Below are 12339 nucleotides of genomic sequence, written 5' to 3' on the forward strand. Positions count from 1 at the left end.
TTCACTTGTACATACTGTAGATACTAATTGAGTTTTTATTATTCTTCATTATTTTCTAGTTATTCTCGTTATCTGATAGTATCATGAAGCGTTATGATAGTTTTCCAAAAATAATTACAAGAAACGTTTAATTTAACACATTGTATAATTAACAAATTATAGTTATATAATTAATAGAGAATTATAGAAATATTCGTGAGAAGTTGCAGTTATTATTTAGAAATTTAATAAAATCTGTAAAATAATACATATATCTATATTTAACAATTAATATATAAATTCAATGTACTATATTTCCTTCGTTTATTACGCGGTTCCGATCACATTTCGTACAGAATCTACGTGTCAGCGGAAACGCGGTTCAATTCCTCTTTTACGACGGCTGTTCATCTATCTTCAAATTGAAATCTTCGTAGGGTAGAATTCTTATCATCCACGATAAATAAAATGTTTCAATATTCCTCTGAATCTGATATTTCGTCCAAATATTGAAAGTCATACATATTTCGTACGACAAAATATCTTCAATGTCCGTGATTTTACTATTTGCAAAATATATGTCCCTGTAAATTCGCAAATATCTTTTAACAATGTAATAATGTGAAGAAATTTTATGTGCTAAGATATGTTCGTGCCTGTAATATTTTAAATTATTCATGCTTACAGAAACATAACTAAAACTTAAAAAATAAAGAAATCGATATTTCGAAAGTTAATTGAATTAACAAAAAGTGAAAATTATCTTCATATTGGGTCAAGAAATGTTTACCGATAATTTCGTTATTGATAGAATTATCATTAACAAAATAATTAGAAACATTGAATCTTCTCCCATCTATTAGGCATTTTCGTCGAGATGTTCGAGAAGCGGGAAAATGGGTTAATGTTCGAGATACAGAATATATTTACATACAGCTAAAAGTTACCTTTCATCAACTATTAACAATATAATATATAATATAATATAATATTAACTATTAACTATATAATAATAAAAGTACATAAACTGATTGACTTGTACACTTCCATTTTTGATTTTTCAAACTTCATTATCTATATACATATTATACATGTCATGTATAATATAAATGAGATATACATTCACTTGTAGACATTTCTATTAACTATTAACTGTATAATACTAAAAACACATTATATTAACTATTAACTGTATAATAATAAAACTGCATAAACCGATCGACTTGTACACTTCGATTTTTGTTTCTTCGTAATTTCATTATCTATATAAATATTATACATGTTATTTATACTATAAATGAGATATCCATTCACTTGTAGACTTTTCTATTAACTATTAACTGTATAATACTAAAAATACATTATATTAACTATTATCTGTATAATAATAAAACTGCATAAACCGATCGACTTGTAGACTTCGATTTTTTATTCTTCGTAATTCCATTATCTATATGAATATTATACATGTTATATATACTACAAGTGAGATATGTATTCAGTTGTAGACTTTTCCCTATCTTCGATAATTACATATAGTATAAATATTATAAATACTATTTACTATATATATACTACAAATAAGACATACATTAACCTCGAGAATTCTTTCTTGACTCTTCATAGTTTCCTTAAATATATATACTATAAACGACATATACATTGATTTCTACTCTTTCTTCTTCGACTCCTCATGACTTCATTAATCAAGATTATTGTTTATCGCAGAACGGCCACGCTGACGAGCGCAGAGGATCTAGCGAGTGTAGGAAGCCCGCTGAGGGAAGCTTCGCCGCGGCCGGAAGTGCGAGTGGTCGCTCCATCGCATCGACCGCCGCCTGCCCTCGCCACGGTCAACAACACGAACAACGCCAGTAACGGATCTGCGAATCGCAAATCGGTCAGCATACTGCTGCCCGAGCAGTCGAGTGGATGACCCGAGCAGCAGCACGGCTTTGTGCATCGTTGCGACAAGGAGCCGCCATCGATTTAGGAATCCAGCAAAAGAAAAGCGGCCGCTACGGCAACGAAGAGAAAGGCGGAAGCAACGATGACGAGGCTCGATTGCGCGACGAACACCCGACATCCGAGATTTGTCGGACGATCGTGGTGCTCGAGTTTCGAAAGCGGCAAGCATCGGTCACGGCGTGGTGCCCGCTTCCAGCCAGATCTGGCTGCCACGCCGTGACGATGATCGCGCGCAATTACCACGGCCATTCGTTCTTGGCAGTCAGATCTCTGTCGCGAGCAAGGGGTTCGGCGATATCAGACTCCGCGGCTGTGTGAATTAAAACGGAGTAGACGGCCGGACGAGCTAAGTTAATTCGCCTTATTGACAAACGTTCGATCATCGGCATCGCCCCGCCAGCCCAAATTGCTGGATAATTCACGCTGCCGGCGTGATAGCCGAGACAACGACAATTTGTCCAACCGTAGTCGCTTTCAAACTGCTACTAGTTCGTTCGTTTTATGTCTCGTAAATCGGCCCGTCTTCCTTCTTTTTCTTTCTTCTCCCTTTCGTTTCTTTCGGTTCGAGCCAGCACAGCGCTGCTATTTCTGTCTCATCGTGAAGACCACGCGGGGAAACATGATGAGTCGATTCGAACAGCGCTTGTAAGTGGCAAAGATTCGAGAATCTTGACTTTCTAGTGGAATACGTTACGCGGACTAATGAAAACACTGCAGTGTGCAGTTTAAGCGCAAATTGATTCATTGTTTCTTGGTGTATGCCAGTTATTCAATCGATGAGATTGAGTTTGCTTTATAACTGAGAGGAGAAACACGTAAAATTTCGATTAAATTGGTGCATAAAGTTTCTTTTCCTCTTTGAAAAACTTGTGTCTTGCCACTCGCAATGTCTTCTACAAGCGCTCTTCGATTTTTCTTACTTTCCTGTTACGTTGCTTGACCATACGAAACAGTTGAAAAACAGGTAGCCTGTGAGATTCGAAGATGCAAGACTTCCGAAGATAGGAAACAAATCTTAGTTTGACTTGTTTGATAGCAGTCTGCGTAACCGAGGTTATTTTTTAAATGCTCAGGAAGATAAGAAAAAGTCGTATTTAATTCTAAAATCAAATATGAAACTGATGGACAACCTATTGAATTAAAAATTTCTCTTCTATAACAGACTTATCATGTTTCTCACCTGTGGCCTTACGCGTATACGTGCTACGAAGGAGAAGCGTATCGATTTACGAGGATTCTTATCAAAATCTGACCCACAAGACGCGTCTACCTTCTTTGAAAAAGCGAGACGATTAACAATTTGCGGAGGCGTAACGCGTTAAATGCTACGTCGTTGCCAACATCTCTGTAGCTGGAACGCTTTGTAGCGTCGTGTCTCTTGGCGAGACGTAATTTGTTAACATCGCGCGATTGGACACCGTATAAATTTAAGAAACACGATCATGTCATACAAGATACTAACGCGGACCTCTTTGCCTCTTGTTCCCTTGGAAAAGTAATTTTTTCTTCGAGTTACCTCGCTGGCTCTTCGAATGTGGAAGGTAGACGAATAGATGGGACAAACAAGAATTTCCGACTACTCGACAGCGCGACACGCAAAAGTCAGATTCCCTGTATTTAGAGTAATCTGCGTTCATCGATCGTTCAAGTTTAATTCTTTCACAGTGTAAGAACACGACAAAGAATCCCAAATTCCAAACCTAGACAGCTTTTTCATTAGATAATTAACGTTAAGCAAAGCGCGTGTTCGGCCTCTGGCCGATGTTAATAACGCGTTCCGAGGATTTTTCATTTTTACGCTTTTACAGCGAAGCTTTTTGAACTAAAGATTTTACCAAAAAAAAAAAAAAAAAAACCGATCGCACCTAAAGATTTGTAAATTTATTTACGTAGCGTACTGTATCGATGCAAACGATACGACAAGCAATTTTCACATTTCTGTCTTCGATATCGTCAAAGTACACAGAGTTAAGATACGAAACTGTATCTCGTATGCCGAAAACTGTATCTGCCAGCTTGTCCACGTTTACATTGTGAAAGGGTTAAGCTGGCCCTATCGATCGAAAGAAACTCGCGCGATATTTCGAAAGATTCCTCTCTCGGAAGACTCTCGTTTCAAGCCAAGCGAGAAACCGAGTCGGCCATTCTCTGCGCGAAAGTCTGCGGAAGCTTCGAAACGGCGGTCTTCAAGAACAGGAATTGAGATCGCGGTCGAATGGATAGGATTTCGTCGAGATCGATCGCCTGTCGTTAGCCGAGACGAAATGCAAAAGATCGACGCGTTGATCCTTCGGCTGCGTGTTCGCTGAAGCAACGACGAGGACCTGTCGATCTATGTTTGTGGAAGATGTGGCGCTCGTTGTCCAATGTCTCTGACAGTAACGAAAGTTGCTGCTTGTTGCCCATTTCCAATCGCGACGGTAAAGATCAAATGAAAAATAAGAAACGCGTAACGACGAAAGCGAACATTTCTTTGGTATGGACAACGTGATTCTACCAGTTGACGTTCATTGGCGATTACTTGGAACGCGCAGCAACAACAGGCAACGGGAGGTTCCTCGTTGTGTCGCTTAGGCGAAGACGCGGCTTTTGGCTTTGGACCTCAGCGTACAAGGCATAAACCTTGCTTTCGTTCTGTTTGTAATTTTTAACGAACAATTGCACGATGTTGCGTAACGCTGTACGTAGAATCGCTTCGGATATCCCTCGCTTTCCTCGTTGAATTTCACGGCGATGATTCGGATAATCGGCTGATCCGATCAGTGCGAAACCTTTGATTTGTAATCGCTTGTAACGCTTCTCGAAGACGACGGCGAATAAGAATTCAACCGTGTAGTTTAAGTTTCTAAAGCCAGTATTAATGGATCGTTGGTAAATTTCCACGTCGCTACGAAGACGAAGAATCGAGCAGTTTAATTGTTCAAGCTCACTGACAATCTACCGGACGAGTATCTGAATCAGTTTGTTTTCGTGTTCGATTGCACGCCGAGAGAAGAATACGGGAAACTGGGATATGTTTGCAGAAAGATCGCAAAATTGTCGAGAAGCCAGACACAATGTCGAAACGAATTACTCTTCTGTTCGAGTCGAACGATTTTAACACTAGAATTCCCAGAATGGCGAAAATGACCAATTTACGATCCTTTAGAAATAATTCTGTAGATTGGCGAAGCAGTTTCAGAATTTCCAGTGATTCTTTGTAAAATATATGGACAAAGTGGCCTTTTGCCTCCAATTATGTACAATTTTCTATATCTGTTACTTTCGCTCCTTTGGTACAGGTTTCATATTTGATCGTGGGTTGTTCTAGTGTTAAAGAATTCGAAGTACGATGGACGTGATACTGTCGAATGTACTCAACGTTTCCCCATCAGAACTTTAGATACGACAATCAATGGACCCCGAGGAATTATTCGCAACGAATTGATCCGTTCTTCGTTGCGGCCACTAGACTGGCCATGTGCTTTCGAAAAAGAGCGGCGGGAAAGTTGCGCGAGATTAGGGAAAAAAAGAGATTTCGAGAAATCGAAGGAAATCCATGCTTATACATTCGCAAAGAAACATCGACTGCTATTCGACTGTATGTAAACTTATAAATGTCATTCCACTGTTGCTGCAGCAAGTTGTGTCGAAGATGAGAAATCGATTTTACACGGTGCATTCGTGATTTACTTAGAATAGTTGAACGTTTCACGACGATAGAAGAACATTGTTCCCCGTTTGTTTCAGCATCGGTACAATAAACCTTCTTACGCGTGTAAGAATAATAATCGAGTCGTTGCGCCGATATGACTCGCGCGTCATCGTCGAACATGCGTCTACGAAAAAGCATGACGCGAACGAAACGTGCTCAGAAATTAGATTAAAAGGCAGTTTTCTCCGATGAAAAAAAAGCAAAGGAGGGGAAAAGAAGAATGAACATCAGCAAAGGTCTATAAAGATAGTCGAACGATGGAGAAAGAACGTTTCAAACTCTTTTGTTTGTCACATTTTAGATAAATTAACGAATTTCACCATCTTGATAAGATCTAGCGCTATCTTTGCCCACGATAATACACCACGCATACACACACACATACAAATAACGCTTAGGTGAAATTAATCGAGAAAAAGAGACTCCTAGGATTCGTTGAAAAATCCTTTCGATGGTGCTTCGTGGATTAGTGCTTTGATGAAAGATTAAATCGAGGACACATGGTTGGACGACTACTTCGAGTAGGAAATTATCGTGGGCCCTAATTACACGTATAGTCTTTAAGATTCTAGACTTAAGATAACGCATACGAGTCACTCACGATTCGCCTGTCTGCTCGGTGGCCGCGATCAGCCGCGAGCTGCTAAGAAATTAGCTCGACCGATCGCCTAAGTTTTAGCTTCGTTCGCATCGCCAGACCAGCAGCACGTTCTCTCGATTCGCCGAAACTTACGATCGGAACCATCGTTCGACTCGATATTCGGCTTTTGATCGCCAAAGGACAATTGGAACCGCGACCGAGCAGACACCAGCAGATTTTAAATAAGACTCTAGTCCTGTAAATACGTAGCTAGACGAAACGTGAAACGAGAAAACGATCGGCGGAACTGTTGGCCTGAGAACATAATCTTGAGACACGAAGTGTAAAATGTTTGTGGTTCGCATGGAGATTAAGCCGTCACTTTGTATCTTGAATTTTGCAAAACAAGCTATTCCATTCCGACGACTGATCGCAACCGTTTCGTCGAATGACGAGGTTCGTAAGCGAGGAAGGCAATTTCGAAGACCGAAATTTCGCTCGATCAACCAAACGAAATATAAATATAAACTGGAAGAATCATAATTTGAGAATGCTTGCAACTGCAGAGGAGCGGGTAATATTTAAAATCTAAAATCGACTTTCTGCAGTAAAATCTGTAATTTCGTATTTTCTAATATAATTTCATTATTTTTGTCGGGTCCCACTTTGTGCGAGCATGTACGTCATCTACTGATTCTTCTAATTCAACTACGTTGGTTACTACGTGCAAGCGAATTAAGTTTATCGACTCTGCAACCGCGGGCGATTTTCCGAATTTCCCTTACAGAACCGCGAACGAATTTTTCGTCTATGCTGTATTTTAGTCCATATCTTCTCTAGTTTATCGTATGAAAATTTTCAGTAGCATACAAAAATAATGTCTTTTGCTTTTTCTTCCATTCTGCGTATCAAAGATCCCGCCACGAGATCTAAATGCCCCGAACGAGAGTTTATCTCCTGCACCAGAAGCGTTATTCCATAAAATACGACATAATAATCTAATTCATAAAGACACAGTCGATGAGATGTAACGACCCGTACGTTCAAATACGAAACACGATTGAACCCAGGAGAAGTATCGTTTAGCATTGCTCGGATGTTGCACAAACTCGAAGCAAAACGATGATCGCGCAAATGAGCGAAACACGTGGAGCGCGATTTCCACGTGGCCCGCGGTTGGACGGTCGAACACGCTCGTAAACAGATACATTTTCCACCAAAAATACATCTCCATGCTGTCGTACATATATCGTTGCTCAAGAACAAAAGAAAAAAAAAGAAAGAAAGAAAAAACAAGCTGAAACATTCGAATGGGCCGAGAAGATCAGAGCTGCTTTACCAACTGCATTTAATCCCGCGCGATCGTGCAGAATCCGGCCGCTAGCCGCAAACATGTTACGGAAGAGGAAGAACACTGGTTTCTGATATATCCGACAATATATTTACATTAATCGTAACGGTCTAGTACACGTTCTCGTATGTAGCTCGCTGTATGGCGATTGTTCATGCACCCGTAGGGAAAACTGGCGAGAGGAAGAGACGATCGTGCGCAAAGTGGCGCAAAGCGGAGACGATTCGGCGCGAAGGAGCCGCGTACCAAACGGATGATATCGGTGATCGACCTAAAATTGATCTGCGAGCGGATAGGAAGAGACGAACGAGAGAAAGAAGGAATGGAAGAGAGAAAGGAAAGAGGTCGAGGTTCATCGTGTTACATTCAGCGAGGCAAGCGCGCTTGCTCGTGCGAAATAGCGTGTGCCAAAAGATGCGTCGAATTCTTGTTTAGCGATACGCAAAGCTCGCGAGACGTTCTCGGTCTCCGGTGCGCTTTCGATCATCCAACGACACGAATTGCGACCGAAATGATGATGAACAATGTGATTCGAAAGAACGGAAGAGAACACCTTGTTGCTAATTATTTAAGAATTATTCCTCGTCGAAGATATGTTACACACACACACACACACACACACATACACACACATGTATAGACGCGTGGCGTATTTGGAAACGCGCGACACGGCCATCCTCGTTATCATCGAATCGAAGAAGCTTCGCTGATGAAACGTATGCTCAATACGCGAATCGAATCGATGCATTCCTTTCTTCCGGGGCCGAGACGAAGCATACGGCGCGCGCTCGTGAAACGGAAGATCACGACGCGCCTTCACGCGTCTACCTAACGTAACTTAGGCGAATGGATTTCGTTCTTTGCGGATTTAAAAGAACTAAACGACGAGACGAGACGTTCTCATTTCCCCCGCCCCCTTCTTTTTTGTTTTTGTTTCTAGAGAGAGAGAGAGAGAGAGAGAAAGCGAAAGAGAGTGAGAGAGAGAGAGAGAGAGAGAGAAAAGAAAAATAAAAAAAGAAAGAAAAAGAAATATTGTGATAGAAAAAAAAGCGTAGCAACTTAAGGCGTTATTAGTTATGATTTTAAGCGATTAATTAAATTACCATTTAAGGACGCGAAGAGAGCGAAGCAACGCAGGAAACATCGGCCAAAAACATCGGCGATCCGCGTGAGGATCGCGATCGATAAGCTGGACGCTCTTATCGCGCCTCCAGATGTCCGTGGCAGCGATCACCCAATCTGAACTTGTTAACGATCCTATATTAGTCGCATGCAGGCGATATTCGCGCGACGCTAATTATTAACTGCGATCTCTGTTCAAATATCGGTTTTATAGCTGTCGATGAAAGAGGCTGATTAAACGATACGATGGAATTACATATACAATGTACGTATTCATATATACGGTAGATGTACGATTATACTTTACATGTAACGCCGGTGGAAACTGTCCCTTTTAACCCGACCCCAAACCCGGTTTTCCGCATGCGTCATTCCGATTGTTCTTCGTGCAAGCCGTTTCTTCTATTCTTTTTCTTTCGAAATTCAGCGCGACCGCGATGTTACTTCAATCCCGATCGTCCAATGTTTCAAGCGACTGGTGGACAAAGCGATTTCAAAAGATCTGTCCGTCGTTCGGCGTCAGCTTCCCAAGCTCCGTGAAACAGCGAGGTGAAATCTCCTAACTTCGAGATCGAGGAGCGCTCGTAGAAAACACCGTAGGTAGCAGAACAGTGCAAGAATTTTCATTTCTTATTCGAACGTGTTCTACGTTCCGATGAAGACACTGCGGTATGACATTTGAATGCAATTTCGCGCTCTAAATAGTCATCGACGGTGCTGGAACGCTACAGAGGGAAATGTCAATGCCGATGGACGTCAGTTAATTGTTTTTCAGCTTCTGCCTGTGGCATTCAGCTTTCTTCGCACCGAAGAGGCTTTTTTTGCAGATACGTTTCCCTTTTTCATAAATTTGCATAAATTAAAATTGCATTTTTGATAAATTGCACGGATGCATAGCTTCTGTTTGTTCTCCAAAATACTCGTTTCAGCCTCGCTCATGGTATTTTTTACGGACACTCTTCGATCAATTGGAAGTGAAATCGCGTGACGTTTGTTACGGTGGGAGGTTGTCAAACATTTCGAAGAACGTTTTACAATTTCAACGCTGTTACGCCTTTTCAGAGTGGCTTTTCCACTCCACTCGATCATCCTATAGTTAACGTATTTCCTAGCTTTAAGGAAGATATTAGAAAATTATCGTTAACGTGTGTAATTTCCCGTTTTAGTGCTACGTGAAAGGTTTTCGTAAAACGTTCGAAGCGAACTTGCTACGCGAGAGTTCGTTCAGAAACTTTTCACTTTTTTATTCGTCAACGTGGATCCGTTCGAAGTGTTCAAGCTTCGAAACCGAGGTCTTCGATGAATTTTAATTAGGATAAAAAGTAACTCGAGATACGAGCGGTAGCCTAATGAGACGAGTAAGATTTCACGAGAATTATAATTGCAAAATATATTTATATGGACAGATGAATAAACTGTTCGTTAATAGCGTGACAAAATGAAACTTCAATTTATTAATTGGGGGCTACAGATGGTTAAAAAATGTTGTATCGTACGTTCAAAGTGTCCCATTGTACATTTATCGACGATATTCTATTCCGTACTTGTTAGAAAATATCGTGAAATTCTAGGAATCTCGATCGTCGTTGTAATTTCAAGATATTCGAGGTGAACGAGTTCGAGCAAAGAGATCGTGGTATTCGTAAAAGTAATTTCTTAATAGCCTTTCCTCGTAATTTATCGCGGGAGCATTGACCAATAATCAGTTCGGAGAAATTACGTCTCTAATGACTTCAATTATGGCCATTTATCAGACGTATGCAATCTTTCGCGTTCGCCACTTAAACAAGAATATCAAAGGAACGTTTGACTTGAGAATGTCGGGAAATTTATTTGATTTCGAATTCGCTAACGGTCATTTCCAATTAGAATCTTCGTTCTTCCGCGATGTTAACGGGCAAACGTCGTTTTTTGAATCGTTAACAACACTATGAAAATTTTACACGTGAATCGGTGTCGATAGATAATTGGCTGAAATAATATTTCGTTTAAACTAACTACCGGTTACACTACGAAAACAAGCGACTGTCTCCAATGATTGCAAAGGTAATTTATCTTGATAGTTCCCTAAGAAGTATACAGATATCATACAATTTTTTACACATTCTATTCCAATAAGCGGATAAAAATAAAAAAGATCATCGAATATTTTAGAAGACCTAGACTAAGAACATCAAAGTACCAAAAAAAGAAAAAGAAAAAAAAGGAAACAACACAAAGCAAACACAGTCAAAGTGATCGTATCCGAGGACCTATCGTTGTATCACTCTGCCCATTCGTGGCACACGATACTAAGCAGAAATTTCGAAATGGCGAACGACGCGTTGTCATCGTTCCAAAAAAAAAAAAAAAAAAGAAATAGTCCAAGATAAATATTAAACGGGTAACAAAACACAATGAAAATAACCAACGCTAAATTATTCGTAAAGAAGGTGCTGCCGAAAAATGCTTGCGTATCGAGTATACATGTATAGTTTGCGAATCGATCTTTTGAAATCTATTTGTATGGAAATCAGTAGTGGCGATTTTCGTGGCCAGAGTCGATCGATCGTTGTCGAGGAACCGAGGACTTCCGTTTGGATCGAAGATACGACGAAACGATCCCCCGTTCTCCACAAATCCACCCCCGTTTCTAGTGTACGTAAATAATGTTACAACGGCCGTACGTAGACTCTCTCTCGACGATCGCGTAATCAATAACCGATATAGAGAGCGCTATAACGATTTTTTATATCGACAGCGGTTACTACTGTTTTCCACGGTTCTTTTTTATACCAAGTAGATGGAAGTAGCGGTGTAATACGATACGGCCTACTTTTCCACGAGCGTACAGTTGCTAAGGTGAACTGAGCATCGCGAAAAAGGGATACCTTTCTGATTGTGAATTCGGTCGTAAACGGAGGCATCTCCAACCGGGGCACCTCTATTTCCTCTTCCTTTTATCGATCGTCAATCCTCGACTACGGACCATCCACCTGCCATCCGAATCTGAATTTTCTCTTTCGTTATCGCGATCCGCAGCGCAGACTTTTAGAATCTCGTTTGATAATTTGATCTATAATTTGAGCTACGTTCGATCGTAGAAATATTGACAAATTTACATATAAAGCAATTACACATGTGCTAGGTTCGTTTTTATATTTAAATTTGATAATTAAATAAGTAACATTGCCGAATAATCTACATTTTGTGCTTGAGGTTTGTTTGCGAAAAGCGCGGACGAGGTTTGTAGTCGATGATCGATGATTGATCGATCCAGCGAACGTTTTGTAAATCCAAGACGCATGATCTTACGTTATAATTCTCCCTAAATGTATGGATCAGTTATGAAAGTCCACCTAGCCTAGTTTGTACGCCTGTTGCAATTATTATTATTATTCTTATACTTATTATTATTATTATATGATTATCGTTAACGTTAATAATCAGTGTCGTTCTACTGCTATTATTCTTATCATTACGTTTAATTACTTCTATTGCTACGATTATTGTTACTCGTCGTTATTACCACTGTCATCGCCACGATCGAATTAAAAGGAAAAAATAAATAAATAAATAAATAAATAAAAGTAAAAAATAGTATGCCCTATACTCGGTATCTGTGTCGAAAAGACCTATGCATATATTAATGGTTATCGCTATATA

At 40.1% G+C, this 12339-nt stretch overlaps 1 protein-coding gene across 5 annotated transcripts in view; it reads left to right on the plus strand.

Moving 5' to 3' along the window:
• The window catches only part of LOC126929033 (uncharacterized), a 194311-nt gene extending 190545 nt beyond the window's left edge, over positions 1–3766 (plus strand). For all 5 annotated transcript variants that reach the window (XM_050745033.1, XM_050745035.1, XM_050745034.1 and 2 more), the window contains one exon: positions 1708–3766. In XM_050745033.1, coding sequence (XP_050600990.1) covers positions 1708–1915 — 208 coding nt within the window. In that variant the 3' untranslated portion in view covers positions 1916–3766. The remainder of the gene's footprint in view (positions 1–1707) is intronic.
• Positions 3767–12339: the final 8573 nt, after the last annotated feature.

Source organism: Bombus affinis, chromosome 2 (genome assembly GCF_024516045.1).
Source record: "Bombus affinis isolate iyBomAffi1 chromosome 2, iyBomAffi1.2, whole genome shotgun sequence".
Lineage (NCBI taxonomy): Eukaryota > Metazoa > Arthropoda > Insecta > Hymenoptera > Apidae > Bombus > Bombus affinis.